This window comes from Anoplopoma fimbria, chromosome 4 (genome assembly GCF_027596085.1).
Source record: "Anoplopoma fimbria isolate UVic2021 breed Golden Eagle Sablefish chromosome 4, Afim_UVic_2022, whole genome shotgun sequence".
Classification (NCBI taxonomy): Eukaryota; Metazoa; Chordata; class Actinopteri; order Perciformes; family Anoplopomatidae; genus Anoplopoma; species Anoplopoma fimbria.
Window position 1 is genome coordinate 9,077,404 of NC_072452.1, and position 26,743 is coordinate 9,104,146.

The 26,743-nt window shown below is 38.7% G+C and overlaps 1 protein-coding gene across 1 annotated transcript in view; it reads right to left on the reverse strand.

Moving 5' to 3' along the window:
- The window catches only part of ctnna1 (catenin (cadherin-associated protein), alpha 1), a 75,295-nt gene that overhangs the window by 45,535 nt on the left and 3,017 nt on the right, over positions 1-26,743 (reverse strand). The window contains exons 4-7 of the mRNA XM_054597101.1: positions 19,920-20,086; positions 19,211-19,330; positions 17,415-17,684; positions 13,745-13,948 (exon numbers count right to left, since the gene is read on the reverse strand). Of these exons, the coding sequence (XP_054453076.1) occupies positions 13,745-13,948; positions 17,415-17,684; positions 19,211-19,330; positions 19,920-20,086 (761 nt within the window). The remainder of the gene's footprint in view (positions 1-13,744; positions 13,949-17,414; positions 17,685-19,210; positions 19,331-19,919; positions 20,087-26,743) is intronic.

Here is a 26,743-nt window from a genome sequence, read left to right on the forward strand (position 1 = left end):
GATACATACTGACTGACAGCACCGCGGGCATGAAATGCACACTGATCACAAAGCAACAACAATTTTGTTACAAGTAAAAGGGAACTATTGAATCTTTGAACAATACAACAAGGACAACAAGACAAAGTTCAATTCTTAATAGTTTAGATAAAAATACTGCATTTTTTGGAATTCTTTTTCCAGGAAATTAACCATATGGCATTTTATCAACATTTCAACTTTTGGATATGTTCAACCAAATCATTGGTGATGACGGCAAGATGCTTCTGATAGCACAGCAGCAGTAAAACGAGTTATGTGGCTTTGAGCAACGAGGACGCAGGTTGTTGGCTGGTGCTCCCTAGAGATAGCCAGGAGGTGCCATTTTGGCTTCGTCACTTAATTGAGGCTGTGAAAATTTGGCTTCAATCTTCTAAATGAATGCTTGTGTCAATGTCTCTGTGCTCATGGTCATAAGATGCCTACAACAACTTCTAAGAAAGTGTTTGTGTGAACCAAAAATTGTTACACTTCACATTTGAATACAATGGAAAACATTGCATACGATGATAGAACTGATTTCCAAAGTCAAGCTACTCCACTTTGTTTTCTAATTTTGTTTTCTTCCAGCTTCGCACTGCTTTTACTACTGCCCTTCTGATCTGTCTTGCATGTTCAAAAGTCAATTGAGTTGAATATTTCTTAATGTCATTCAGCAAACATTATGAAGAAACCTCTTTTTTGATAACACCAAGAATGGGGATGTGTGTGGAATTCCTATAAAGTTCGGTCAATCATTTGACATTTCACTGTTTAAGACTGCAGTTGTACCAAGTGACTGAAAATCCACGAAATTTGTAGAAATATGCATCCCTTTGCACTCTGGCTCTTTGTAAACCGTTTTTGTTTCCTCTTGTCATCCTCTAGCCCTGGTCCCCACCCTGCCTAAAAATAAAAAAAAACGACAAAAACAAGTGAACCAATCCCCTCTCTCTTACCCAACCTCTTTGTGCAAAATGAATGCTTTTCTCTTCCCATTTTCCTTTTGTATTGTAATATGTACAATTTCATATCTGTATAGTGGATAAGATGTGCCAAACTGAAAAGAAAAAAAAAAACATTTTCCCCTCAAAACATATATTTTTTAAATAAAATGGTTATAATTTAAAGAGTGTTTGCTAACTGGTGGATGCTCACAACTTGGTTTGTTCTGTCATTGCAGTATGGTTTAATGTAGAAATGTTTAAGGAATCCTTAGGCAAACCAAACCAAACCCAACCCTTGATGACGTTGATGTATGCATCAGTATATTGTGAAACAGTATGTGTTCATTTGATCCAATTCCTTTTCACCGATGGATCTCAATATAATGATTAAATCATCTACTTTACAAGTTGATAAGATAAAAATTCAAATGAGGGCTTTTGTGCAAAACTCATGTTTCTGGGATTCACAATGTAAAGAAGCTTGAACCGCTTTAAGGCAGAGTGATGCCCTGGTTTTACCGTTGAATATGGAGAGTAATCACAAGAGTAATGGGTAATGCAGAAAAATCTATGCGCTTTACAGTTATGTCTACTGGAGGAAGTGGTCAAAGAGGATTTAATAGAAGGTTGCAACCATTGATTTAATTATTAATTACTTTCCCAATTATTTTCCTAATCAATTGCATAATTGTTTAGTTTATTTAGTGTCAACATATAGCGACACATGGCCTTCAAGTCTCAAGAACACAAGGTAATGTCTTAGAATTGCCAGTTTTGTTCAAAAGATACGGAACTCAAATGTATTCAATATACAATATTTAAAACAGAAAAGTGTTAAATACACACATTTGAGAACACGGAGGCACCATGTGTTTAAGAATTCTCTTTTTTGACAGATAAATTACTTTATTGACTAATCGATTAACTGACTATCCAGATCAGCACTACTTCAATAGTTAAGTTTGTCTAGCAATGAAAAAGCAATATTCACCTTTCAGATAAAATATGTGATTATGAATTTAGTGCCTATTAGTCATCAGGGTGTTCACTGACAGTAGTCAGTTAATGCTCCAGTGGAGTACATTTTCTCTGGTGTATTGCAATGTGGCAATGCAGGGCCTTTTATATAAATTTGTGAACGATCACTACAAGACTAACAATGATAACCAATGCTGTATTTCCACCCTTACCCATATAAGCTTTAGGATGAATGTCAAAGTGATGTATACTTCTCTAAAGCGATACGTTTCTAAATATAAACCTGTGGAGCTGACATTAGCAGAGTGCATTAGCACAGCATTAAATAGGGACTTTTATACTACGCTAACTCCTGATCGCCAGTTGATGTGGCGTTTCACTTCTACATGGCGGTCTGAAGGTTTTAGCTTTATCGTTTTAGCCTGTTTTCACTGCATAATCAGTTTGACACCCTTGATATATCTTTCAAACACATATTGTAGACCCTTCTGTCGGCTTCTCTCTGAAATCACTTTTGCGTTTCTCGGATCATACATTGACGACTCTGGTAATGTTTGATGTTTGATTTTGTTTCCTATGTCGATATTAATGCGGTTTTTAACTAACTATCAGAACTAAGATGTTATGAAAAAGAATCTATCAGAACTAAGATGTTATAAAAAAATGATCTTTAGAAACTGCTCCCTACTGTGAATTAAGAGTTGTTTCTGGCGGAGCGGCATGTCCTCCCGCTGAGCTTTGATAATCAGCAAGAGTGGATTTAAAATCCCTCATTACAAACCCGTTTTTAGTCTCTCTTCCATGGATCCGAGACCTCGCATCTCAGTTCTCCTTTGCCAGTTTACCAAAACTTTGCTCTGTGCTCCATAGGAGTTGTTAACATTAAGGATATGATTTTGATAATAAAGATAATACTGTTAACCTGAACATGATGCTGTAATATTGTTGCATCAAACACTGACAAACCATTTAAAGTCAGAAATCGGAATGATATTGCTATATATTGATTTTTTTTTTATTGTTTAAACACTATAAATAAAATGTCCTATATGAATGTTTTTCATATAACTTTAACTGCATGGTTTCCAAAAGGCTTAAAGGTTCAATTATTTCAAAGCTCAATCATTTTCTGGGCCAATGCTCATTTGGAACAAACTGTTGAACAACAAAAAGAAGATCCACTAAATAGATGGCAGGCTGGTACAAGGCTGGTACCACGTAACTCGAGGGGAAGGCTAAATGTTGCAAATCCTGAGACTTCAGGGAAGCAGAAACATTTTCTTTATCTTTGTTTCTTCGTCATCTCAGACTCCAGCAGGCAGGCTCAAAGTTATTTTTTTTCCTTCAGACAAGAAGGCAGGGGTGGAGAAAGATATATGTCAAGAGCCGCCAATCCTGCTTTTGAATTTGAAGGTCTTAATTTAAAGCTCATAATTTAAAGCTCATCAATTTCCTTTACAGAATCAAAAATGTGACACATTTCCCGTCACTTCGACGATTCGACTATGATTTGCAGTCGAATCAGGCTCCTCAGATCAAAAAGTTGATTATTCGGTCACCCATAATGCTCTGAATACGAATGCGCTGAACTTTTCTGTTGATCTTTTTGGGGAAGAGCATCTTGGCCATCTGCATCTTCGTGCTGTGCATTCTTAATTAATTAATCGTACCTCATGTCAAGGGTAGGAGAAAAACCCAGACACAAAATAATTCTTGAACACAACTAAGAAGTAATTCAAAGCAACTATACAGAATTCAAAGACATTAAAATCATGATTTAAGTAGTCTATTATGTTAACAATGAACCAGCTTGGCTTGGGTCTTTAGGAGTTGAAGCATTTATTCACCATCAAATATCAAATAAACCCACTGCATTGCTATGTTCACAGCTGTAAGGTTACTGCTGACTTCAAAGTCATCATAAAAAGAGGTAAAAATAACAAAAAGAGAACTCCGGATGACAAGTCTGCTATTGCTGCCTCCTACACAATAAGCAATGCTCTTAAGTTATAGGCAAATGGTTCAAAATGTGATACATCATTACATAAAATACATCGCTGAAAGCTTGGAAAACATTTTCTGTAGAAAATAAGTGGACGAGAGCAAATATCAATACATTTCCCTGAATAGCTCCACAGACTGCCTTATTACAGATACTAGTGGTTCGCATTGTTTTCTGACAGCTAGATTGTTCCAATGGAGACTGGGACTTTTCTGTGTGGAATCTACATTTTCTTCTCTCCCCATGACTGCCGGGGTCTCCTTCAAGTGCTGCAGTTCAAAGACATGCAGGTCAGGTGAACTGAAAACACAACACTTTTCCCCGCAGCGGGAACGCGTTTGTCTGGGGTGACCTGTCCATTGTGTACACTGCATCTCTCTGAATGTGTGATAGGCTGTAGTCCCCTGGGCCCTGAGCAGGATATAAGTTATGGCTGGATGGATATAGCTTCATTTAATAACAAATAAACTAACGGTAATTGAATGGGTTGAATGGAGTCTTGTGAGAAAGCAGGGAAATAAATGTGATTTGTTATTTGAGTTATTTGTTTAATAACATAATTAAATTAAGCAATCACCATTCTCCTTCGGCGTTTAATTTAATATAATACAGTTAATTTAACATCCGAGTTTTGAAAAGTAATTTCCTGCCGCCAAGGTCAGTGGTATGTCTGATGAAAATAAAAAAGGGACTTGCTACAGATGAGCATCTGTCCGAACCCGCCCGCCTGTGTTAAAACATGCATAGCTGTGGTTTGCTTCCTATTCAGGGATGTCCATCACAGCTCAAGTCACTTCAATTCAGTCTACCTGACCTTCAAGCCAAAACTGCATTCACTGGCTAAACTGCAAACAGCAGATTCTGACTGTCAGTTTTCACAATGCTTGCGCTATTGACTGGAAGACAACCACTTATCAGACTCATCTGCTTAAGAAACGGACTCAGAAGGTGTAACACTATTCAGCATGATAATGCTTCTGTTGATTATCTTTATGTGATAATCAAAGAAATGTATTACAATGCTTCTAAGAAGTCGGACCAAAAACACACTTGATGTCTCCTACTTCATTTAAAGTGCATTTAATATACTTATTTTTTTATTAACAACAAATAACACCACTATTTATATGTGAAAGAAACAACAGAGAATCAGGACCTGATTCTGCAGTTCCCCTCAGCTCTAAAGGAGCTTGTGTAGCATGGCATGTTTTGGTTTTTCCAACTCACAACTTTACTTTCGAAGGTCTACTCTCACCACTCACCAGCAAATCTATTACTATGCATCGCTGTCTATTTAACAAAATATGTGAATATTGTCAGGGTGCAGTGAAACTTTAGTCTTCTGTGTTTATTTTCTTAATTGCTTGTTATGTATGAATTTTATAATGTATTCTAAAATAAATTGAAGATACGTAGCTGCAATAACGTAGTAAAACCAGAGAAGCTTAGTAGTAATCAAAGGGCTTCCTTTTAACCTTCAAAACTACTTTTCCTCACTTCTTAGGAGTAATAAAACTCCAATTTAAAAGTAGAATGTGAAATAAACTAGACCGCTCTGCAGCAACATATCTGCAGAGTGAGCACAAAAGGGATATGTGGAGGAATTCAGTAATCCCAGGGGACAAGGGAGAGTGTTTTAGGAAGGAAGGCAAATTGTATACTTAAATCAGGCCGTGGCATTCTTTATTGTTTAACTGCAGGGGGAAAGGGTGCATCTTCTCTACCTGCCAGAAAGGCCAATCAAAAAGCCTAGAATTCTCCAGCAAAAGATCAAGGGCCAGATCTGGGAAACGTTGCCTGACAGGCCGTTACTGACAGGCCAGTGTTTTATGGAGGCTGTAAATATACGAAAAGCCTTGGGGACACTAAATCTTTTCCCGGTTACATTTTGTAGAGTGTAATTCGTTTTAATTATGCATTTAGATGAGATTACAACTAGATAAATTGAACTGCTTTCACGCTGGTCTTGAACCTTCTCCCAAAAGAATGGGTAAAAAAACATATTGGACCATTTCACTACATTGTCATACGTTAGTCTGCTAGCCGGGGATGGAAAATATGTTCTCGCCCTCTCAGATTGACATCACACCTAACGTTTTATAAACCGGTCCAGGCCAAAATAAAGGGCAAGTAAAATGCTTACTGGTATGCCCATTAGCAGTAACTTGGTGAGCAGTTGTTTTCTTACTTGAAACCAATCATGGTTTCCATTTTAGGTTACACATAGATCATAACAGGATCATGTAGGAGAGTTAGATGGTCCGAGATCAACTCAACCTTAAATGTGTTTAAAATGAGCGGTAGGCACAGAGGAATAGTGCTAAAGCAAAAGTCTGACACTCACTTTAGATGCTCAAGGCAAAAAGACAGCGCGAGTCGGGGAAAGGGTGAGCTATCAAGGGAGAGGAAGACTGACGGGAAGGGAAAAAGACTGAAAAAAAGATGGAGGATTCAGCGAGGAGAAAAAGATTTAAGAGTAAAGTTTAAGTGCTCAGAGTAGGAGGACTATATAGAGATGCACAGTAAAAGGGCCAGTGAAGGGAGACGTAGGGGTCCCACTGCAGTGGCCACGCAAGTCCTTTTCATACAGGTCCAAACGATATTGAATCACTTCAAGTTGAAGGAATTTAAATGTCAGCCGCTCTGTATGTCAAAGCAACCCAGAATCACTATCTTGTGGGAAACAAAACCCTGACAGATGCTGGGAACTAGTGATGCATTATTAATAAAAAGTGGCACAAACAGATACACTTAACACGTGCCGTGCCAAACTGTCATGACAATATAGAACAATTGAGGCCACGCTATGGGTGTGCTAGGGGCCTCATTACCCCTCCGCCCCAACCCGCCTTGCCCCTTCACCGGCTGAATAGACAAGCTTTAGTCTTGTTAAATGATCATCATAACACCGTACACAATTTACACTCCAGGAACCTTAGCCAGTAATGCGAAAACATAATGAGCTCCATCTATTTAGCCTTTTGCCAATTGGGCTGGGTATCGGCACTAGTTTCCCCAAATCGATTCCGATTCAGTTTCAATATCTAGTTTGCATGACTATGAAAGACATTCACAGAGAATTACTGCTGTTAAGTGAACACTTTAACCTGGTGCATTATCCAAAATATTAATGTTTACATTAAGAATTGGCCAAGTTACAACACTACAGCAGTCATCACAGGTTCGCTAATCGCTCATGTTGCCATATCTTGTTGCACAAAGAACCAGATGCTGGCAACGAGAGACTAATGGGGTTAAATGTCTCGCATCTGCGGGAAAAGGCACATTTTAAAAGATCAATCTATGGATTTTATGAGTAGATATAGGATGATTCAAATTTATTTTGATTTGAGTGGAAAATCTGTTTGTTTTTCTTAGACCCAGCCCTTTTTCGATTATTTTAACCCAAATCTGATAATTCAGTATTTCCTTCCCTGGTAACAGCTTCTCAAATCAATGTTCTTTAGGAAAGTACATTAACAGAAAGCTTTGAAAATTCAGCACTAGAGCTGAAAAGAACCCATCACCTCAATAGCTGTTAAACACTGTTCTGATTGCTTTTATCTGTTTAATCATTTTAAATTATCAATTGAATACTCTTGCAAGAGTCTGATCTCTTCAACAAACAGATGTAGTAGGAACACTTTGTTTCTATTCATTGATTTTTTCCACTAGTCTTCTTTAAGAGGCTGTAGCTGTGTGAGAAGTGTGTATGTGTTATATTTGATCATTGTCTTGACTTAGCTTTAATTCTGCCGTGGCACAATTAAGGCTTAATTCTGCATCAAAATACACTTAGCCTAGAACAGATTCCATTCGGGAGCAGGATTTCAAGAGTGATACATAGGTATGTTAGAGTATACTAAGAGCTCAGATCAAAGTACTTCAAGTTCACTATATAGATTATTTTAACCTGTAAAAAAAATATCTAGACTTAATTATGGCAGACATCCTGGACAGCAGAACGGCAGGCTACGTTAGCGAATTCATTTCACCAAATTTCAAATCTTTGAAATTTCTTATTAAAAAAGATGGTGAGGTAAAGATGTCTAACTGAATTTTTGTCAAAGAGAGCCTGAAGGAGAGGAAGAAAATCTGAGAAGGGGGGTGAACACAACTTGTAGCTGGAGGGCTTGAAGAAGCAGAAGGGATGGGAGAGAGGAAGAGAACGAGTTGGGAGTCCATCCAACAGGCTCAGCTGTGAGCGTAAACCCATATGCTGTAATGGAAACAGACGCTTTAAGGACTTACACTGCCCCATCTACAATTATTAGAATAAATGCAGACAGAACTGTGGCCATCAAAACACATATAGCCAAATCAGCATGTATGGCCCTATAGTGTATCTCTCTAGGAAGGCATTTCCTTCTCTGCATGAATTACATATTTCATCGCACCTCTTCAGCTCTGCTTTAGAATGAGAGCGCACACATCCTCATCTAGCCGATGTGAGGTTTGATTGGTCTGCCAAGTTTAATCACGGATACAGCCAGGTTACCTGTCACGCTGTCTACTATTGTTTTAAGGGACTAGCCATCTCACTATGTTTACTACGGGCTGCTGGCTGACTGTTCCACTGGTGCTACCAACTTTCTCAGTCGGTCGCACCAGCACATGATATGGTTGCACCATTTATTGTGGTAGAACGCACCAAAGTACATTTACTCCATTACTACCATATTTAAGTCGAATTTTGATGCTACCCTTTACTCCGCTACATTCTTCAATATTTTACTTTTTACTTCAACACATGTATTTATAATGAGTATATGATATACAGTTTATTGTAATACAGTAAATTAAACTACCCAACAGTATACATTTTTTTTTTAATTAGCTCTATTGCAGCCAGCTATTACATTTAAATGCATCGTGCATGTTACTGCATCAATAATAATCGTATATGTTATAATGTCACAACTTGAGAGTCCATTTGTTTGCATAGTGAGTAGCTACTTTTGCACTATACTTCTTACTATAGCCAACTACACTACACTTCTAAACTAAAGTACATTTTGTTGATTATATATACTTTCGTACTATTACAAAGCAAAGCTTTTGAATGCAAGACTTTAACTTGTAACAGAGGATGTTTAAATCAGAGTATTAGTACTTTTACTCTTGGTACTTTTTCAACCACTAGTATTAATCAGTGACACAGTCTCAGTTGGTCTCTCCCTGCCTGCACTTTCATCATAAGTGAGGTCTCAGTCAGAACCTCTCATCGCTCTCCCTCCCCACCAGCCTCCTCATTTTGCTTTTAAAAATGATTAGCTATGGAGTGTTTCATTTTTGGACCATTGTAACAGCTAAATCGATTGTTCAATAAAGTTTTCAACTGCTACATATACACGCATAATGGTAGCTGACATTTCCGATCCATTATGCTCAACATGCACTCTTATTGATGTGACCATGTGAAATTTTAAAATCGCACACCCACCAAAAACTATCGCATGACCATTTTGGTTGCAGTCTGTAGCCCTGTAACTACAAGTGAAACAAACAGTTCTAAGAGGCTTTACCAGGCCATTACATGCACAAGGTGGACAAAGACATATGCCTCTCATTGGTTTCCTTCCATCTGGCCAAATGAGTGGCCAAATCCCTGTCATGTCTACTCAACATCACTGCGCTGATGAGATGTGTCCCTCTGTAAATCTAAGTTATTAAGTCATAGTCCAGTCAAGGAGAAAACTTGTTTTGAGCCAAACCAGAGATGCTGCATGAATGGCCTGAACCTTAAAATAAACTGGCAGTGTTCTGGATGAGCAATGAGAGCAAACCATGGCTGGGATGCCTGAGCATGGGCAGGAAAAGTATTGAGAGGACTTGACATGTAAACTTAGTTGACATCTGATTGCTTGTCATTTTGTCAGTCAATGGCCAGTGAAAACACACAAAAAACAGGGTTCAAATCAAACATTAGTCAACAGAACCCTGACTCAATAATTATCAGGTTACAAATGTTTTATTCACCAGCTCCCAAATGGTTTAAAACTGTACTTCAAAGCTTGTGCATGTGATAACCCTCCAGAAGTCCTTTTTGAACATGATATTGAAGAAAATGTGCTGATATGCAAAAGTCTGTACTATTACAATGCCCAATGCTTCCTTAAATACCATCATAAGACATCACTGAGGGCAAATGACCTTATGTAGCAAATGCACAAAACACAAAGTTGGCCACAAATGTATCCTTTTACTATCGAATACTTTCCCCCAAGGACTACATAACTGAGCCAAACTACTACCGGGCTACTACAAAATACTACTTTAACATACTAAAACAAAGCCACTTTCTCCAAACTGCAGAGCCACTGCAACTGTCATAAATATTTAATACCATCTTGGTATGCAGTTATCATAACTGCCCAAGAGGTTGTTTTTTGGGCCCGTATGTTTGTCTGTTGCTAAGCAGCATCCCTGAAAAAATCTACTTGAAAGATTTCAGTGACATTGCATGGAGAGTTTGGTCAAAGGCCAGGAAGAGACAGATTACTTTTGGGTGCAGCTTTGCCCACTTATAAAGCAGGCAGGCTGAGGACATTGCCCAATTCTCTGCTATAGTAAATAACCTGGTTCGGCAGTCATGCAGCAGATGTGCCAGTCCTAAATTGGTCCATTTATAATTTCACCTAAAGACCCACAAAATACTGTATTTCGATAATGTGACGTTACTTCTTGGCTAAGGAAGGTTATTACGTTAGGTAGTAAGCAAGTTAGCCAGGCACGCTAAAATTAGCAGCCACCATTTAAGCCTATAGCAGGTCATTGCACAAATTGGGGATCAATTTGCAGCAGTTGCATTGTTCAGACATTTGTGCTCTGGCAGAATTACTGCTGTGTGTGTGAGAGTCAGAATCTGTACTACTATCGCACCCTGCCTGGCCAGACATCCATTACAGCCACAGGACCACTGTAACACTCCACTAATGACAAGGGAAAGCTGTGCAATTCATGATTTTACCTCTAAAAAGACAGCAAGAACAGCAGAAAACTGATAAAGTTCAAGCTCATAGACAGTAATAAATAAGGCATTACAACAGCAGTGGAGTTTCTCTTGGTGACTGACTCACACTGAAATGCTGCTGTTACAGAGAGGATAGTCAGGAGGGGTTTAAAAGAGCCGTTTCCAAACAGAGAAAAGAAGAATCTGAGCAAGAAATGGGCACATGGGAAAATTATTCTACTGAAATGATCTCTTGGGGAAGTTCTAGTAAGAGATACAGTCCAACAGTCATTATCAGGATCTAATTTTCGACTGTGAATATATGGGCAAATATGCTGATGGGAAACAAAAAGCCTTATTCTGAACTAATAGAAAATAATACAGTGTTTTCTCTGGTTACCTGGGCGGTTAAAGGTACATGCCTCAATATAAACACGTGTTCCCAACTAAACACTGACAACAAAACAGCAGACCATCTCTTGCTGAAATTCTATTGTTAAAATTAACATATTCTTGACGAGATAATATATGACAATAATACATTCAAATACTTCATTGATCCTTTGATTACATAATAAACATTGACTTTGATCATTTAAAGAAAATACTTTAAATCGGGATGGAATCTAAGTGGATTTGACAGTGAAGGGTGGATTCAGAATCAGCATCATTTGTAAATTCTGGATAAGTGAAGCCAACAATCTACTCTAAAACAAACAGTTTTTATAAATTTTTAAGTGTAATCTATATGTAAAAAAAAATAGCAAGTACACACCAGACGTCAGAGTACAGGATGCGTTAGTCTCAATTCCTCCCTGTGTTAGTTAGTCTTTAGTAGAGGACAGATTATACTGTTTGTCTCTACAATAGTTTGATGCTCCCCATGCAGCAACATTTTAATGTAACACCAGAGTAAGCAAAACTTGAAAGTAAATTCCATAAAGCTTTAAGTTTAGTTTTCTCTACTGCTCTATAGAAACTATTGTATCTACTATCAACTAGAGACACAGAACTTTTGATTGCTTTGGCTGAATGGTTAGAAAATAAAACCACTGACAGGTAAGACAGCAACACTGTTCATATTTTTGTTTTTTATGTTATTTGATAGCTGCCCAATTAATACTCTCACCCTTGAAAAGTGACGTTAACGTCAGTGACATAACAGCTAGTCGTTTGTTAAAGAAAATTTTTAATTAAAATTCCATAGACCATCTGCTGTTTATCTGATCGGTTCAACCCCAGAATATGTATGGTGAGGCAGCAGTGTGAGTTTGAGCCTGTGAAGATAATATAACTTTTGACTCACCAATAGTTTATACATTTTGTAATCAGATCTGTGTTCTGGCCAACAGAGACACATATATAGGGTTATGTGTAGATGAAAGTGCCTTAAATCTCATCTGGATTTTATCTGGATATAAGACACTTGAAATGACGAGGTTAATTGGGGACTCTGACTTGCCATTGAAAATGTTGGATCCAGCGAGCTTTGTGGTTTCAGAGAAGTATTCACTGACAAAGCAGCCTCCCAATTTGAGAAGTACCACCACATAGCTGGCTTAAAATCAAACTATATCAAACACTCCAACAGTCAACATCAAAACAACCCCGACTCCAGTTCAAATCAGAATCAAAAGCACACATTTCACATAGCCTAGAGGTTGCCCAGGAGATTTCAGGGCCCTGGGTGAGCCTCTAAGGCAGACATTTTTCTAAATTGTGGTGTGTGTTAACCCAATCTCCTTTCCTTGGATTTTGCAAAAAGCCTAACCCCAACTATGGCCCTAACCTGAAATCTATATTGTAAAGCATTGTGTGTTTTGTCTGTAAACTGAAGCAAGAATATTATTAACCAAGTCACTGTCATTTTGATATTAAGAAACAAATAGCATAACACTCATCTTAAAAAGAAATGTTTTTCAAGCTAAATCCAAACCTTAATCCACACTATGCATTTAAATGGATCCACAGTCATTTGCCTGAACTGAAAAATTGTCCCAAGATAAATTGTGTCCATGGGAGCCCAACAATAACAGTTTGACAGAGTAAAGACTCTCTCTCCCTACCCAGAATCAGCTCCATAAATAAACCAGTGACTTCTTTATTTAAATTTTGTCTCATTACTGTTCAAGCACCGTACAACTTAATGACCAAAGTTCGATTTCACTGTTATATGTAAACTAGAAAGACCTGATTACCAAGAGAGACTGTTGGTTGCAGCCCTGTATATTGAATTTATTTCCATACATCGATTATGACATGTAATGTGCAGGATGGCGCTTTTATCAAGACAATGAGAGAGGGACTTTTCATTTGTTTTCAAAAAACTCAAATTAACTCCACTTAACTAAGTTAAGTAAAGGTAAGGTAACCAAGTAACTGGAAGTGTAATTGCATGCAAATAAATCTTGGGGAAATAATCTGTTATAAATTAGATGACTCTTGATTTTTTTATTTTTAGGACATATAGCAAGGTATTTAAAAGGTGGATGAAAAAAATCCAAGCATTAGGATTTTCCCACAAGAATGTGAACAGGTAAGTGCGAGGACTCACTTAGATCCCTAGACCCTCAGTATGACAGTGATTGTAAAGCAGGTTAACTTTATCTAAAAAGTATTTATTTATTAGGTTCAACATAGAGGTAAGCATTACCTCTATGTTGAACCGAATAATTACAATAGTTTATCAAGGCTCTTTTTTTTTTTTTTTACTTTGGTGTCTCATTTGACCGTACAAAATGTTCCGTCCTACTGTCCAATTAAAGGAAAATTCCATTAAGATAGCTATTGAGCGTAAAGAGTGGGTGTGGTGGCAAGATGTATGAAATGGAAAGGTAAGACACTTACATTGCCCATATACTCAGAGAGAAGGTCCTGAAGAGCCTGGCGCACAGAATTGCATTCGGCCACGATGCGCTCCCTGCGGTCATCACGTGTGCAAGAAGAGTCGGCCATGAGGGCAGCACCACTGATAATGCTCTCAAGGCGCTCCTCCAGGGAGGGACGGAAGCGCTCCTCGCTAAACGCCAGGGGGTCCACGATGATTTGTTTCTGTAAGGAGAGGGTCAGAGGGGAAATTACACAGGGAGCAAAAAATGCTAAAAGTCAAAAACAGATCTCTCCCTCTACGAGCCCGAAGAGAGAAACCCGACAGGCAGACTGACAGGATGGCTGAAAAACCTGAATGGAACAATGTGTTGAAGGTGTTATGTGTAACATAAAACAAAACATTTGTTTAAAACATTATAAAAATGAAACATTATCAACAGAGTGCAAAGTAACAGTGCTGACGTTATGTCGAGGACATCTATGTGTACAAGATATATTTTAGGCAACAGATGTGCCTATGAATATGTAATTATATAAATATATAATCCTCTATGCGAGAGGATTATGACTTTATAGCCTTTGCCGCCTTTCTTTTGAGTCACAGAGGTGCTGTAGTAAACTGCTGTCGTCTCTTTTATATCTGCAGGATGAGAGAGAACACTTAAATGTCTGATTTCACAGGAGCAAGCCTGCTGAGAGAGGCAACTAGTTGACATGCTGGAGAAGCACTGCAGAGGGTTAAGGTATCACCATGACGCTTGTGGCAGCTAAAGAAAGAAAGCCCATTCTCCCGTGACAGACGAACTCTGGGCTTCCACAGATGCCGTGTTGCTACAAAATATTAAACAATTCATCAGTTAGAAATATGGCCTATTAGGCAGCCCGCCCTCTATCAAAGCTACCTCCAGCCCCCCTCCACTCGGTCTCATCTGACCTCCTCTGCTTGCGTGTCATATCACCATGGCAACAGGCACACAGAAAGACATGGAAGAAGAAAGAGAGAGAGATTGACGGGGTTTTTGACTCATTTGCTAATTTTGCCTTGCACTTGAAATTGGGCAACAGAAAGGAGCCGTTTTTAATATATGTCCAAATTATATATATAAATAAATATAAAATATATATATATATATATATAAATAAATAAATATATATAAAAATAAGTATTTAGGGGGTGACTTTCTGCTTGGCTACTTGTGAAATAATCACTGGTGCAACAGATCTGAAAGACTGCATTGCTGACACGTTTTATGTAGAGTAATAATTTGAAATGCCATCCTTCAGAGATAAAGGCTTTTATAGTGTGTGTTACATAAATGTCTATGATTGTAATCGGTCGGCCCGAGTGGTCATTACTGAATATAAAAACTTGCATATTGCCGGTTGCAGCTAACTGCTATAAAGTAAACAAACTTTCTCTTCCTCAAGCCATTAGGTTATCATTTCACTGAAAACACAGATTTGTTGTGAGCAAAAACGACATGCTTTTATAAACTCAGTACTGAGACTACTTTGTAAAGTAATGTTCACTGGATGAAGGATGCTTTAAAAGGGAATGCCTAAATACCATGTTTGCTACTTAAAAAAAGCTTAGCTTAAGTAAATTTTTCATTAGTCTTGCTAAGAGCTACCGACTCAAATGGAGGACCAAAGCATTTTACTGACTGTAACAGGGCGAAGCTTTTTGTCATGACAATTAAGCACACAACTATGCCAATTTGGACAGGTTACCCTTGAAAAAGAGATTAATGTATCTCAAGACTTCCTGGTTAATTAAAGGTTGACTATGGAAATGTGATTTTTTTTCCGATCATATATGCTTAACACTCAAAAGTCAGAGGCAAGAATAAAGTTAAAAAAAAGATAATCTACATCAGTAAACAAGACAAATGTTATATGTCCGCATATCATTTGTGCCGATGTGCTCACTTCAGGAGCAGCATTGCTGGAAAGTGTATATCACATAGATCCTATCACAACAATCATGTTGTGAATGTGCACAGAGGATTTACACATGTAAATGCACATTATCTATGTAAAACTGGGCATCCGGTATATTGCCAGCAATCCTATCATTAAGTATTTATTATAAACATCCATTTACTACAAAGGTTGTGCTTCTCTTGTCTAGATCAAACAAGTACAAACATCCATCTCATGCTCAACCAAAAGAAAGCCCTTGATTTGCAATAACCACCCTTAAGATGCATGCAAAAGGTCATGAGTAATTAATTAATTAAACAGTGCGTCATATGGTCATGGGCTCTTAAAATATGAGTATGCAGATTGCATCAATCTTTAGGGTAAACAGCAGTCACTGCAGGACTGACACATCAAGTTACAGACTGCTACTTGCTAAATGACTAAATAGCTGATCAACACAAGATGAGCGATGCGTCTAGCAGAAGAGAGGGCACAATGGAAGCATGTACTCACTGAACGAGATGCATTGGAAGCCGTCTGAATATTAACATATCTCCTGTAAATAAAAAGGTGCTCTGCAAGTCTGACGGAAGTAATAAAAAATAAAAAAAGGGAGTCAAGTTAATCATCTTTGCATTTATCACCATAGGCAGCATTTAGATGATTAGCTCAGTGTTTTATCCAGCTGCTATATTGATGTTGTTTCATGTCAATATTATGATGATAGTTTGTCATATGTTTCATATACCTTTTTTGTTTCACCCTCTTATTAATACTAAGATACATTTGATTGAACACATATTATGAAAATCATAAAAATTCAGTTTAGGGTTGAGTGCCGTTTTAACTCCATCCCAGCTGTATGGAGAATTAGAGAGCAAGTGCAGGAAAATAGAGCGATACAAATTTATTCAAAACTGAATTCAAAAAGTAAGTTCATGTGAGTCAGCCGTGGATTTTAGGGATACGCTGGATATGGTTTGAGTAAATACTGGATGACACCGACTTTCAGAGGTTTAAAGGTTTTAAGCATGAATATATGAGGGACCTGACAGCAACATGGAAAGTGTTTTTAGTAAATTAAGGCTCCTCCTTGTATTACATTTCAAAGTTAAGGACACTTTTGTTTGCATTTTAAAAAGGACCATATAGTGCATGTTTTCACATCTTCCCCAAATGAAAATATTTAAAAAGGTACCATTTCTAGTAACGATGAGGATAAAATATACTTCAGCTGTATTATTCAAAACCAACAAACCTAACAACGGTAGAGCAAAGCTCAGTATCTACCAGCAGAGACGTGGTTAAGTCAAGTAATTTACAAGATATATGTCTCAGTACAAGAGCCCCCTCTGTGAACTAGAGCTGTAAAAATCTCCTTCATTTGACATAGAAGCTGAACCAAGGAATTAAGTAGTAGTGACTCAAGAACATATTCAATGTACCCCAAAGCCATGTCCCAATTTGTCCACATAAATTTGTCCTTATTTCCACCTCAACCCCGAGCCCTTCAAGGGTTTTGGTCATTTCATGATTCAGTTGGGTAGGTTCTACAAACTAAAAATCTGACCCAACTAAACTTTCTGAACACCCCCTCATCAATCTGTTAATAAATTGTTTAATCGTACATTTGGAACCCAAGCCATACTGTTGTAGGGGAAAAAATAGGATCTTTAAGTTCATGTTTTCATTAATCTGGCAGATACCTGGATGTTTTGTGTGGATTCCCAAAAAAAGGCAAACGTAAGCCAGTGATTGGACTTACATCAAAATTGTTGAGGGCGTAGGCAAGCTCTCCACCACCTGCTGGCTGATTGAGTGCTGAGTCCTCAGAGGCAGTGGCCTGAGCGGCGTTGGAGATGCCGGAGACGGCGTGCTGCAGCTGCTTGTAGATCAGGTCACGGTTGGCCTTGTAGGCCGCCACGTCAGGGTGCTGGAGGCAGGCACGGGACGCAGTGTACAGCATGGGGATGTTCCTCTGAAGCACCCCGCGAGCAGCAGCCATTTGGTCCTTGTGGTGGACGTCCTTTAGCTCCTAGCAGAATGAGTTTAGGAAAGGACAAAGAACACAGGGTTAAACAGGAGGATGGAGTACATACAGGGGGCACGGTGGTAATGTACTTTGGATTCAAAATGGGCCTGACATGCCCTTATGTAGACACTAAGTGTGACAGAGTTTGCTCTGGATGACCCAGATTTATTTCTGTCCCCTGCGGTAACACAACACAGTCATAATCAGGCCATTAGAATATGCCTTTGCAAATTAATGCGTTGCTATTCAGACCTCAGCATTACATTGCAAATATATCTTCATGGAAGAGAGGAGATAGTGATCGCTGGCATAGACTTATGGTGTGTGTAAAAAAAAAAAAAAAAAAAAAAAAAACCTTGCATACACACAAAAAAGAAAGCCTCTTCTCCAAATGGAACGCTCCCAGGGCTTTTTTTCACTATTGCTTCAGACATGCTCTGAGAAGAAAAAACACAATGGTCTTAAAGCCCCATTACGTCCTGCATTCACTTTCGCAATTTCCTCAGGAGATAGTCAATGATCATTTTGGCCAATTTTCCATTCAAAGAAGGAGGATATGGCGACCAAAAAAAATGAAAAACTTTTGTTTGTATGACTGCCATTGTTCTCAGTGGCGATCTCGTATCATAAAAAATAACTACCTCAAAGTCCTATTGTGTCAGAATACTGCTTGTGCAAATGTAAGAGATCAAGGTTTAACCAAGAAGAGGCTCTGAAATATACATTTTCAACTCTCACAGCAATTTAACTTCCACACAAGGTCCAGACTTTAAGGTTTTGATGGTTTACAAATGTGCACACCATAGAGAGATGACAAAATGTTATAAACTTTAGAATTGAAGATCATGATGCTGCTGGCAGTATTGTGTAAAACTAGTCGTTAACAAAAATGTAAGTCCTGCCACCATTCACTGTGGTTGCTATATGCTAGGAGCGGAAAAACTTAAATACATGATGTATTCCACGGGCCAGCATGAAGGATTGTTCAGTCATTACTAAAACATATATTAAATCCCATGCAGTTAGTTTATTGATAATTCTGGAAAATAATGTTGAAAAAGAAAGCTGTATGTATTTGAAATTTGTATACACTAAGCATTCTTTAATTCCAGTTATTATGAAATTGTTTCATCTGGAATAAAGCATCATGGAACTCACTTTAATGTTGCCTACCACTTTTATCACAGCGGGGGAAAATGATGTGCCATTTCACAAGGAAATGTTTATTTGTCACATTTGGAGTCAAGCCTTTATGCTGTTTTTTTGCACCCATGGCCGACTGCACTGCATTTGGTAACAAGAAGATTGTTCATGCCTACTGCATCTAATCGTCCAGATAAAGCATGAGGCACTCTTCTTCATGCTTACTCCCTCCCATTGTTTTACTTCCCATAGAGCATATTTTGTTATGAGTTAGACCACTAACACCCATCGAGGTCCTCAATAACCTCTCAACCCAATTAAATCCATCAGACTCCTCTGCTTCCACAATCCGACCGTGACTCTCGTTTTTGCTAACTGTACATTACCTGCTGTCTCTTGGCAGCCATCATGTTCAGCTTATCCACATCTGGTTTCAAGGCCTTGTATTGGATCCCAAGGTCCTGCTCCGTTCCTGCATTACGCACTTTCACAAGATTTTCCTCCACCTGAGCCGGATAGGTGGAAAAAGTTAGACAATACTTGGGAAAAAAAATACTGTTCTTTGAGCAAAGTTAGAAAGTTTAAACAAAATGAATGGTCGATTTTGACAACATTAACCTACAACTCTTAAAATATAACTCATTAGGAAGATGTTTGCACTTTTTTGTTATGTCCAGGAGTGCACTAGGGCTTAACACACCAAGATTTCAAAGAGCAATTTTCAAGATTGCAATCAAATCAAGCTGTGATTTTAATTTGCTGTAGCCTGTTATCTTATGTTTCAAGAGGTGAAGAGTTACAGCCAGCTGAAAAGACATCAAAGAGAAACTCAGAATTAAGGTCTATGTATTAATTTATTTATTAAAACTCATGTGGCTGCTATAGTCGAATGAATACCCTAATGTAGTCATTGTTAGTGTTAGTCTATTTGCACATACTAGATCCTACCAATTCATTGCAATTTTCTAGTGCTCAAATAACGTATCAGTTGATAATACTGTTCTTGATAGAGGGGCTTAAGTGTGGCGGTTTTCTATTGAGTCGAATAATTACATTTTCTGAAATTATAAATATTAAATATAAAAAGTATCTCACCAGTTTAAGCTGCAGTAGAAGTTTGTAGACATCAGACATGTCTGCCAGCACCAGCAGATGTGTGACAGCCGACAGCAGGGCTCTGGCAGCACGGACCATATTGCCCCTCTTCACAGATGAGCAAGGGTCTTCTGCAAATTCTCCAGAAGCCTGCCGCATCGAGTCACCTGAGACGGAATGACAAAACAAAGCATCTGCTGTAATTTCATGGGTTAAATTAAAACTTCAAATGGGAAGGTGTTCAAAAACAGACTTTTGAACCAGAACTTGATCAAAACTCCACTATGAAATAGATTTTATAGTGAAGTGTGTGCTTAAGTTTTCCCATCTTTTGCATAATGTTGCATACGTTAATATTTCAATTATCTAGGCACGCGCCTCACCAGCAAATTGCCATATGGTATTTTTTACCATATGGCAACTATATATATATTACCCTTTTGAAGTAATTTTTAATTCTAATTCAAGACAGAATTCTTCCTGTTTAAATCAGTTTTACTAATAGTTGCAGTAGTAGTATAAGGCTACACTAGTAGTGTAGTGGTAGTAGTTGTAGAGATACTCTGCAGGCGCTGACAGCAGCAGTCTGACAGCAGTCACAGTTCATTCCAGGCTACAAGTTAATTGCATCAAAGTCTTCATTTGAGACAAAGAGGAGTGTGCGGGAGAGACGCAACGTTGTGACGCATTTCCCCTGCCTGCTTAGGGCCAGCACATGTCACACAGAGCAACAAAGACAAACACAGACTCACACACACACCTCTTCAATGCCCAGTTATAATTCCTGCTTGCAGACAGACATGCACACACAGCCCTCTTTAAAAGAAAAAAAAAAAAAAAAAGAAAGAAAAGAGGTCAAAGCCCCGACAAAGGGCTCACTGTCTGGTTGGTCCAGCACCAAGCTTTGTCCTACATTGGATGGGCCTGCACAGTTGACTGGGCACACAAATAGACTTTGTAAGCTCACATTATGAACAGGACAGTAAATCCGTAAATAGTTTACTCCAGTGGAGGCACAGCCAAATTCAAACTCTAAGAATAGCTTTATAACACCTTTGTGTGTGTGTTCAAGATCCAAAGCCAAAAAAGTACTTTTCTTGTCCCCTTTCTTATGATTTGGTAAAGCTCTATAGAGACTGGAGCTAAAAAAGTTAGCAGGCAGCAAAACAAATGATTTTCTTACAGGAAAGGTCATAAAAAGATATATTTTTGAATAACATATATATTTTTGGGGCTTTGTTGTTAGTTTGCACATACATTAAATATATCCAAGCTAAATTTAAAAGCTAGTAACTTAATAAGAGCCCCTGACTTATTATGCGATTTACAGTGCGAGTAGTCGATTGTTTCAATAATCAATAGATTATTTCACAATCAAAATACTCGTTAGTTGCCGCCTGGGTTCTGAAAAGTTGTTGCCATCTTGCTAAATTATGTTTCCATGACAATCATGTTTATTCAGCAGCTCACTGCTTTCAAAGACGTGCTATGATAGAGGGCGTACCTCCCCCTTTTACTCAATGTGTGCTGGAAATGAGTCAAACCACGATGAAACTAATCAGGGTAAGCAGTTTAGACAATTATGGATGCCTTCAAAGACAATAGGTTAGCAGAATGTTGCTGCATGGTATTTTATAAAACAAAAAGGCAACACCGCTACTAACTAAATCAGCGCAGTAGACCGTTTTTTTTCTCATTCAACTTCAAAGTGTGGCTGAACTGTATCACTCCAAGATAACAAGCATTCTCTATTTAGATGCAATGTTAAGTGACTTTTTGGCTTTGACCTCTGGAATGTTTTCTCTGGAAGCAGTCTGTGAACGAGTCCCCCAACGACTACATTAGCTATATTTCAGTTAAGAACTTAAATGTACTTTTGTGTGTGTGACAGCTCACACAGATAGATTTGCAAATTTATCAGGAACTGCAATTTCTCTTATTTTCCTCAAGCCATCTATCTTCTGCCCCAGCGTCTTAACATTCATTGAGTCACACAACTCAGAATAACTACATATTTTCACTGGAGGAGAAACATTTTCAACTTGAGCAGACATAATTTGCAGCTTCTAAAGCAAAATCCGCTTCTCTTTGTCTCAAGTCACCATCACACAGAGATTCTACAATACTGCCGCAAAGATGATCTACATTTACGCCGACTTTGCTTTTCTAAACTGAACCACTCAACAGTGGCATAATGCTGCCCCAGTCTGTGATTACAGGTACCACACCAATTATAGGAATGAACTGGGCGCTGCCTCCGACTCTGTATCCAGAGTCGTATCTATTTACATCCCCGGTGACGAGGTCCTCTGCTCTGAGGGTAAAGAGCTCCCAGACCTTGTTGTCAACCCAACTCGCTGCCATTCTCGGTTGCTGTAACTGCTGCTAGCACTTTTTTAGGTCTCCCTGTGGTTGGGGCTCACAAATAACACGGCAATCATAACGTCACACCCGCACTGCCTTGCCTTCTGTACCTTTTCACGCTCAGCTTGGCTGTGACCACCTTCGCTGCAGTCCCCCAATTCTGCCTCTGTACCTTTCACAGAGAACAGCAAAGCAGAATTCCTACTTAAGAGTCCCGCTTTGAACAGGCTACGTGAAAGGGACTTACGTTGGAATCTATCTGCTGACTTGGATTGATACTGCGTGCTCTAATGCAGCCATAACTTGCATTCATATCAATTCTAAATAAGACATGGCAATGTAAAAATCAATCCGACGCTGTGTTTAGAAAATAGTAGGGAATCCAAGTTTATACATTTGCTCTTAACCCTCATGAGAAGACCATGATCTAAACAGGCTAGTCATCCCTCCCTGATTCCAGTCTTTATGCTAAGCCATTGGCCTCCCGGGTCCAGCTCTGCACTTAACATACAGAGTTATCAATCATCTCATCAAGACAATAATGATGGAAAAAAGATATATTAGATAAATATATTGCAACTGGAAGCTATATTTCAGTTAAGAACTTAAATGTACTTTTAATAAAGAGTTTATTTTAGTAGTCTGTCATTACTAAGACGTATTTTGTCTATTCAATCATGGACATATTAATGCAAAGAATAAAACTCCTACTGGCGAAAAACTACTTATAGTTTTGAACCTCTTTTTTTCTTTACCAACATCACATTGCAATAATATTGTTATTTGTCATAAAGCCTTCAATTATGAATCAAGATTTATTGCTTGACACCAGTCAGTGAAAGCTAATGTTACAGGCTGGACTGGACAGAAAAAAATAGAAGCTACTCGTCTTAGTAAATCTAAAATCACTAACAAGCCATCAGCAACACCCCCCCCACCCCCCCAGGGCAGGTGAACTGACAACCTGTGAGAAACCCTGATAAATGTTGCTTGCTTTGCTAATACACCACCGAGCTCCCACCCCCGCCTTTGCCAAACATCAGCATCATGCATGCCCACTAGCACTTTCAGCTCAATATGTGCACTTCAACAATTACTTAGTGAAACTCTAAAGTCACTTACTCAACAATCAGAGGTTTAGATGTGTTCAAGCACTGCCACCAACCAGAGAAAAACAAATGAACTTGCAGTGTTGCACTTCAAAAGAAAAAAACGGTTTTGAAAAATCTTTGATAGCCATTTCAGGATTATTCTTTCCTCAGTAATGCCATGGTATAACAATTCCCTTTTGCTTCAAATTTCTACTTTAGCTTGTCAACAAATATATGCAAATTGACTATTTTGAAGACACTTGAAATTAAATGTTTTAAAAAATAACAAAGAACGAATAAGCGTACAAAGATAGAAGTGACTACAGTAGATCTGTTCAGCCACAATACGGCTGTGCAGCATGCTCGCAAGGGTTTTGACATTGTTCACAGCCCAACACAAAATCAATGCAGTTATCTGCGCAAGTTTAGAGAGAGAAGACTAGAGGCTTAAAAAAGGACAAAGAAAGAAGATATTCAGTTATATGGAAGCAAGTCTAGTCTGCCAGACAGACAAACTGAAAAACAGAGCAGTAAAATGGGTGTGAGGCAGAGGTGACTGAGGCTTTAGCAAGTCCATATCAGCAGCAACTAAAAAAAAACATCCAGGACACAGTAGGTTTGTTTTTTTCCAACAACAGGGGTGCTACTAACAATTATCATCATTACCAACCCAGTGAGTTATTAATGAGACAATTAAATTATTTAAATGAAAACAAGTTGCACTATCAAAACCGATGGAACAGAGACACAGACCGAGAGCTAAAGCAGTTTGTGCAAATGATCGACAACATGGACCTCAAACACAGTCCACACCTTCAGGCTGTTATCCCCCCCCCCTGTGAACAAAATCAATAGGGCCATTTCAGGGGGCAGACAGTGATCAGTGCTCCTTTAATAAACTTCCATCCATCTAACGCTCAACTGTGGCCAAGCAAGTGCGTGATGAAATGATTAAAATGTGTATCACACAATAAGCACACCCAACAGGGCAAAACAGACACCGACTGAAGGGAAGGAGGAGACAGAGAGAACGAGGACAAGAGCAACAGAAGCTGCTGTGTTAAGAAAATAAATCTGTAAAAGGGGGTAAGAAATGTCGACTGATTATACTGATGCATATGGTAAATCAAATATGTTTTTAAATATTCAAATATGTTTTTAAATATTCAAATATGTTTACTCGGAAAAAACATCCATTTCATTTCAAATGATTGGAGAAAAAAAACTTCCAGTAGCAACTTCAACATGCATTGTTGGCAATCTTAATGATCATGTCAGAATTTTTTTCCTCCCATTTTAAAACAGCTGGTAAGCCACAGCTGGGTGGAAAATGCTTTCTGTATCCAGGGGGGGGTTACTCTCCTCAATAGCCGTATTATCAGTCCAGGCACGCTCCACTGAGCAGCGTGGCATAGCTGACAGCCAGGCCTAGGCACCAGCTAACAACAGCCAGTGAATTCCAGCCCAGTGACAGCTTACCACAGCTACAGTAACATTCCTGGGCACTGAGCACTGCACAGGCTATCTGGCGACATGTCATCTACCTCCCAACTACTCAGAGAGGAGCTCGAGCAGGGGACGCCTATAACTTGCTGGGCATCTGGGGAGCAAAGACACGGTGACACAGATGTCGCTTCACAAGGTGATAACAGCCACCCTCGAGTCAAAGCGCCCCGGTCTCAGTGGTCTGCTAGTGTGTCAAAAGACGGTCAGAGATCTGGGGCGGAGGGGATAAATGAGATTTGTGATCGTGGTTGTTAGATTATGGAATTGGCTAGCGCGAGCCAATTTGTAATTGAATTGGGTAATTGGCTGGTGATTTGATGGTAGATTCTGGTCTCAAGATGCACAAGTTGTTCATTTTGTCACACAATTAACTGGTACTCCACTAAGCAGCCCTACAGATAACCGTCACAGAATAACAGACAAATCCCCACTCCCACCACGCTGTGTCATAATCTAGATAGATGAAATGACTAGGGATTAAATAGGCAGCGGTGCAAAATTATTCAAGACCAGAGTATTGATAGGCCCCAAAGTTATCGATTCTTTTATCAGGACTATTTGCTGCAAGTTATTTTCATGCTGTAGTGCACACTTCCTCTGCGTCAGGGCTTAGCTCCTTAAACTACATGCTCAAGTCTAGGTGGAGACAGTGAAGTTAACAAGTTCAAGTTCAGATAACGATGAGAACTGAGAACAAAGCTGTCTGTATGTACTCAGACCGTTTAGCTTAGTTTGCGACGCATCTTAAAATCCTAATAATCGTATCTGCTTAGTGCTGACAGACTAAAATCCCTCCTCTTACCAAAAAGTACCTACAGGCAGTGATTCACTTCAGCAGAAGAATGAGGACAGAGGACAGGATGAATAACTGATACTCACTGATGTCTGTTCTTCATTCTTTCTAAACTTCACTCAGGATCGGGATGTAATTTCTTTCATTCACATTTTAGATTTATATCAGAAAGAATCTCTCTAAACATGTAAAACCAAAAAAATCTAAGTAATTTGAATTGTAAAAATCCTTCAATCATATTGTTGTTACTTAAATGATGCTAGGGTTTGGTAATGGTTAGGATTTTATCAATACTACTACTGTTTTTAATATTCCTTATAATTTCGGTTCTTAAATCGATACTCTTATCGATCCTTTTTCCCCCATTATTAAATAATTGCATCTGGTTCTAGAGCAGCAACAATAATGATTACGGAAGCAAGGTTACTCTATGAACTTCAATTATACCTCATGGAAACAAAGCTAAAATGTCAATAAAATAAAATAAAAATAGCTGACAACACAATACAAGGTGAAGTTTAGAAAGATTGAAAAACAGACATCTGTGAGTATCAGTCATTCATCCTGTCCTCTGTCCTCCTCCCTCTGCTGATGAGATTCACTGCCGGCAGGGACCGTTGGTAGAGAGAGGAGGGGCTGCACTGTCTCAGCCAGCAGCTAAGTTTACAAAAAATTGCAAAATCTAAAATACATGGCAAACTAAGCTCAACATTGCAGTTTAAATTGTGATTTTGTTTTATATAGAGTACAGTGTTTTCCCATGGTTGACTGCTTTGGAAGACGGATGAACTGCCTTACTCATAGCCCTTCTACAGCTACTTGGTTTGAGTCACTGCATCTCCAGGTTGAATTTCAGCCTGCATGCAATTTTTTTTAGCCTATTGGTAGCAAGAGTAACATGTTAGTGGACTGACAAGTGTGTGTGTGTGTGTGTGTGTGTGTGTGTGTGTGTGTGTGTGTGTGTGTGTGTGTGTGTGTGTGTGTGTGTGTGTGCTTGATTAAACACCAAAGCAAAAGAGGACGGAAAGAAGAGTAGAGAAACTAGCATTACAGTAAGTGACAGCAAGGCG